This window comes from Musa acuminata, chromosome BXJ1-8 (genome assembly GCF_036884655.1).
Source record: "Musa acuminata AAA Group cultivar baxijiao chromosome BXJ1-8, Cavendish_Baxijiao_AAA, whole genome shotgun sequence".
Taxonomy (NCBI): Eukaryota; Viridiplantae; Streptophyta; class Magnoliopsida; order Zingiberales; family Musaceae; genus Musa; species Musa acuminata.
The window spans coordinates 50,866,501-50,872,500 of NC_088334.1; the positions used below are offsets into that span (position 1 = coordinate 50,866,501).

General features: G+C 40.0%; 1 protein-coding gene across 2 annotated transcripts; it reads left to right on the forward strand.

Annotated features, from left to right (window-relative positions):
- Positions 1-162: 162 nt before the first annotated feature.
- Positions 163-4,370, forward strand: LOC135581372 (F-box/kelch-repeat protein OR23-like). Of its 2 annotated transcripts, XM_065080901.1 has the most exons (3): positions 163-1,290; positions 1,416-1,491; positions 3,911-4,053. In XM_065080901.1, the coding sequence occupies exons 1-3, from the start codon at positions 257-259 to the stop codon at positions 3,914-3,916; spliced, it is 1,116 nt and encodes a 371-aa protein (XP_064936973.1). In that variant the 5' UTR covers positions 163-256; the 3' UTR covers positions 3,917-4,053. The 2 variants fall into 2 exon arrangements, with proteins under 2 accessions (XP_064936973.1, XP_064936972.1); XM_065080900.1 differs by lacking the exon at positions 1,416-1,491 and having other exon boundaries at positions 166-1,290; positions 3,911-4,370.
- Positions 4,371-6,000: the final 1,630 nt, after the last annotated feature.

A 6,000-nucleotide genomic window follows, 5' to 3' on the forward strand; every position in this document is an offset into this window, starting at 1 on the left:
GGAATTATCGATTTTGACTCTGAATTATCGGAATTCTCGATATCTCGACCGGAGGATCGAAGTGGAAGGGGGAAACGGAATCGTTTCCTCGATCGAATTAGCGGATCGGTCGCTTATAGAACTTGTAATGCTGGAAACGGGAGCGAACTTTTAGCAACATTGATACGACTGTTTTCTTTTATGTTAAAAGGAGATCAAATTGACGTCTTTACCCTCGAAATCGTTTCCTCGATCCTTCGCTCTCGTTCTACGCGGGATGGCGTCGCCGTCGCCGTCGCCCGCCTCCGCCTCTGCCTCTGCCTCATCCTGCTCCTCCTTCGCCATCGAAACCCTAACCCTAAACGCCACGGGCGGAGGAGCCCTGATTCCGGGCCTCCCCGACGACATCGCAGAGTTGATCCTAGCGTCACTACCCTACTCTCACCAGTCCCGACTCCGCGTCATCTCCCGGTCGTGGCGCGCCCTCCTCACCCCGCTTGTCCTCTTCCCTCTCCGCCGCAGGCTCCGCCTCCCCTGCCACCACCTCCTCGCGCTCTTTCCCGCTGACCCCTCCATCACGCCGCCCTGCCTCTTCGACGCGGCAACCGCAGCATGGGCCCCGCTCCCCCGGATGCCCTGCAACTACCACCGCTATGGCCTCTCCAATTTCGTCCCTGTCGCTCTCGGCCACCACCTCTACGTCCTCGGCGGGTCCCAGTTCGACGCCCGCTTCTACCCCCTTGGTCACCCCATCGCCTCTGCTGCCGCCCACCGCCTCAACCTCGCTGCGCCGCCTCCGCTCTCCTGGGAACGCATCCCTGACATGCTCCTCCCCCGTGGCAGCTTCGCCTGCGCGCCGTTGCGTCCGTCCGAGAATGGGGGCGACGGGGATGAGGGCAGAATCATCGTGGCTGGCGGTGGCTCACGCCACTCGATGTTCCCCTTGGAAGGTAATCGGATGAGCTCGGTGGAGTGCTACGACGTGAAAGAGGGCGAGTGGAGGATGCGTAAAGGTCTGCCGAGGGACAGAGCCGGGTGTGTGGGGTTCTTGGTCAAGAGGGACGCTGGTGAGGAAGAAGAGTTCTGGGTGATGGGAGGGTACGGCGACTATCGGACGGTCTCAGGCGTTGTGCCGGCTGATGTGTACTACAAGAACGCTATGGTGCTGGGCCTGAAGAGTGGGAAATGGAGGGAGGTGGAAGACATGTGGGAGGAAGGGCAGAGAAGGAAGCTCGGGGCAGTGGCACCACTCGATGGAGAGGATGGTCAGGTGAAGGAGATTTTCATGCTCGACTCAAATAATATTTTCAGGTAACTTTTTGATCTGTGATTAATCGATACCGAAATATGGTTTTGCATTTGATTGCTTCTTGAACTGAATTACGAGTTGCAAATGCTGGATTGGGACACTGCTATAAACATTATTATTATGAAAGTCTTGGAAGAGAGTTCATCACTGCAATTGTAGGCTTCAACTTTCTTCGGTTTGTATTGTACTGCCTTCATTCTTCGGTATGTTGCATTTATGGAATGTGTTTTTTTTTTCTGATAATCCTAAATGATGAACTTGTATGCAAAGAGAAGCATCAGCATTACTTTCTCGTTGTCTGAATTTTGATTTGTCCTTATTAGTTAGCTGAGCTTTCTTGCTGTACACCTGGTTGTATCTTTGTGTTTTCTTCTTTGAGAATCTACGCTTGTTCCTTATCAGTTATTGTTATGATGTTGACAATATCTGCGAAGCATTAGAATGTCAAGGATATCTGCAATCTTCTAGTTAACAACTAAATAAGAAGTTTATTTAACTTCATACATAATAAACAGAAGTTAACAACTAAATATGATTACTGAATGGGTGCCTCTTTGGAAGCAAACCTTGTCAACCTTTGTTGGAAAACCCGGAATATGTTTTGTTAATTGATCTAATACACTGTTGAAACAATTTGGAGAATAACTAGCTAATCCAAGAAACAAAGAAATGCCTTATAATATGAGTGGTGTAGGACAAGTTGCTCTGACACCCAATTTGATATTATTCAAAAAATAACGAGTAGAGAAAGTATCTTTTTATTGGACTCGAATAGATGGAAGGAAGAGAAAAATAATGGTATGGCAAGATATAATAATGAAATACTTTCTCTACTTGTTATTTTAGTAGCAGCCAAAATTTAAAGCAGGAGGCCAACAAAATTTTACAGGTGAAGTCATCCAGGCAGATGTGTTTCTACTGTAATTATATACAGTTCAGTGTGTGCACCTCATACATGCACTTAAAAGTTAAAACATTCCAAATATGAAAAATGGTGTGCAGCATATCTGAATTATATACAGTTCAGTGTGTGCACCTCATACATGCACTTAAAACATTCCAAATATGAAAAATGGCATGCGGAATATCTGAATTATCAACTAGGATTTTGTTTTATATTATTTTGTCCGAACTAAATTCATGCTGTGAATCTTATCTTCAGTATCTATCTTGATGGAATTATTAGGATCCATATTTTTAAAGATCTAGGTGTTCTTCTCGGAAGTAACTGATGGAAATCTGATTCTTAACTAAATTTGTCTTTTTTCTACTGTATACACTGTTTGGGGTCAAGTAAAGAAGTACTGGGAGAAGTTTGTTTGATAGAAAGTGATATTTTTAAATGAATACTAAGTGAAATTTAGCTCTTTTAGGTGGCTGGTTTTTGTGCTATTCATCTTTATTCTCCGAATTGTATTCTTCTATGCCATCATTTTTTGATTTTTTTTGCTCATGGTTTTAAGTTTGAATTTTTTGGACATTGTTAAGTCCAAGTTATATCTGAACTGATTGTATGTCAGTTCACAATATTGCTGTACCCAACCATGTAGTAATGTATTAGATCGAATGATTTTGCCATTTGATAGTCAATTCAATGAATGAACTTCTTCTTCAGCCAATTACGAACGCTTTTACCTTTATGATTAGAAACTTTAGCTAATGGGAACATCTAGAATTCATTGAGATCACAATGAATGATTTGAAAGATCATTTGTAGTTTGGTGGGGTTACACAAGGTGAAGGAGCGGTTTCTCATATCGTCTGTTTTTTGGGTTTTACGGGTATAAGCTATGGTTGTCAGTTTATTCTTTTAGTTTCTTCATCTTAGTGGAACTCTTTGAACACCTCAACGTCTGAGTGTAGATATATGGTATAACTTGTGAAATTGTGTTGTGCCTTTACTCGTGCGTTCTTCCTCATTGCCCTGCTTTAAGTCCCCGGATCTAATGCAATTCTAGAAGAGAGCTGACTCTTGGAGTATGTTGCTTTTTATATCATGCTTATTTTACGATAACAAATAATATAGGCTTCTTAGGTGGTGCATTTTTGAACTACTTAAATACTAGAATTTCATTAGATTGTTCGAAAGATATTAGCGTAATATATTATGGACGATGACTACTATTAACAACTTCAGTTTGTGTTAGCTATTATCATCGTATAATTCGTGAACTCCCTATGTAGTATGTTCAGAATAAATTTTCTGTACAATTTAAACTCATGATATTTTCGAGTCTGCTCTATCTTCTCTTGACAATGAGGTTTTGTTCATGATATTGTCACTATATATAAATGTTAGCCATGTGTTGACTAACAGTTCAAATTTAAGGTTTTGTTCATAAGTTATAGTGGCTTGTAGATCTTAAAGTTTTCATGCCTGGTTCAGAAAATTGAGCATTTGCTGATGTCTTACATAGAACACCTTGATCAGATATAGATTATGTTCCAGTCATAGCGTACAAATATAGATTATGCTACAGAAATTGAGGTGTTTAGTATGTTATGTTGCCTAAGAAATGCTATTTTGCTAAATTCTTGAGAGATCTTTTCCCAGTCTGGTATTTATATAGTTCAAGATATCCTGTTTCCTAGTATCATCATCGTGGAAAACTTGCATTGCAGATATGAATTTGCTTTAAATCGATGGACAAAAGAGTCAAGCTTGCCAAGAAAGATTCCCTTAAACGGCTCATGTGGCTTTGTCGCAATGAACGGGGAGTTGTATGTGTTGACAACACTAATACAGTGTCAAAATACATCAGATCAACGAAGAGTGTCCAAGAAAAGACTCACGATAGAGATTCAAATCTACTACCCTCGAAAGAAGAGATGGAGATTTCTAACAACAAACCCACCTTTCAACCGCCTCATCAATTTCAAAGCCGCCGTCACATGCACAATTCAACTATAATATGCTCTACGGTTGGGATGTATCATCTTATCGTAAATAGCCAGAGCTTATATAGATAGATCTTCTGTTGTTGGAACTCTGTAACAAATAACTTGATGCTTATGTATAGCCGCATAATTAAGTTGGAACAATTCGATCTTTGTTCAGAGTATATGCAATTGGCTTAGTTCACGGTTGTTTTGTGTGCCTGTCTCATCACACTGGCAATTCTATTGTTCACTTTGTTAACCACAAACATTGTGGTTAATGGTTTTCACATAATGTTTTAGTATGATAGTGATAAATCATTATTTGTAAAATTAAATAATATATGTAAAATTATAATTATGAAAATTGCATCACTGTTTTTAATCATGCCATTGACTATGAAACATACAAACCAATAAAGTCAATGCCTAAAAAAAAAAATCTTTTTTACGGTGAGCTTTCGTGAATCTTTTACCGCTATTAAGATCATAAAGCTCGACGGAATGAGTTGAACTGTCATCGAAATGAACGAATAAAAGATTAGCATGCAAGTTTACTTTTGAAAATTCTTTTATTTTCTGAAGAAAAAAAATTAAGTTGAAAAATGCAATCATAAACAGAGAAAAATCGAATCAGGTTCTTGTCGACGATAACGATCATCATCATCATCATCATCATCATCATCAAAAGCTGGACAGAGAAGGCCTACAAAGGATTTTGTCGACGATCGAGCTTTGTTTAAGCAAAGGTTGGGAGTTAGTAGGAGACAGCGTTCGAGCTTTGAATGATATATATCTTATGGAGTAGTGATTAGAAAGAGACGAGAAGAGAAGTTTGGTGGAAAATGGCAGCCAATATGTTGGAATTAGATGATGCATACTATGTTTCTCAATCAAATCTCTTGCATGCTGCTTTTGTACTCACGGAAGCCGCCTTCTTCTTCGTTTCACTCCTTGTGAAACCAATATCTGGTGGGATTCCTTCTCCCAAACCCCCACTTGCGATGCTGGGTGGGAAGCGTTGACTTCATGTACTCGGCACCTTCGTGTTCGAGGAGAGTCAACTAGTCAACCTAATATAAACGTAAAATCATAATCATATTTATTATTATATAAAATAAATTTAATATTAAATTTTAAAATCAAATAACAATATATTAATATCAAAAGAGATATATTTTTCGATATCATTTAAAATACTTTTATTTGATTCGTAATCCGAAAATATATCTCCGTTATTGATAAATAATCATAATTAGAATCTTATCAAGATTCCTACAAGAGTTTACATGACCATTACCAGGCCTCTCTCTCTCTCTCTCTCTCTCTCTCTCACCAACATAAGCTTATTAGGTGGGCTAATTTGAACAAAGCTTTTACTTTAACCTACTTACCAAAATCATTCTGACGTAAGAAGTATTCTTCTCTCTTAAATACCCATACTTTTCCTTGTGTTTCTCTTTCGGCAAGAAGAATATATGAGATCTTATCCGTAATTGATGAGATCTTATCTTTTCTGCGGCCTCTCTCTCTCTCTCTCTCCCTTCTATTCCTTGTCCGTAATCGGCACACAAATGGTGAGGTGTTTCTCGGCAGCTTCGCAATGCAAACGTCATCTGCAGTCTGAACCCATGCAACGTCAACTGATCACTTCAGACTCTCTCTCTCTCTCTCTCTCTCTCTCTCTCTCTCTCTCTCTGCTACTGTCTCGAGGAGCCACCAGAGGAAGCCAAGTGTTTAAAGTTCCAAGAGAGATGGCATTTCCTGTTGTTGATCTTGAAACTTACTTGGAACTTTCACACTGGGCTACTGTGTGGAGAGTCACCATAGGAAGC

Coding starts and splice junctions, on each gene's coding strand:
- LOC135581372 (XM_065080900.1), top strand. CDS start 257: ATGGCGTCGCCGTCGCCGTCGCCCGCCTCCGCCTCTGCCTCTGCCTCA. Junction 1,291..3,910: donor GACTCAAATAATATTTTCAG/GTAACTTTTTGA, acceptor CTTGCATTGCAG/ATATGAATTTGCTTTAAATC.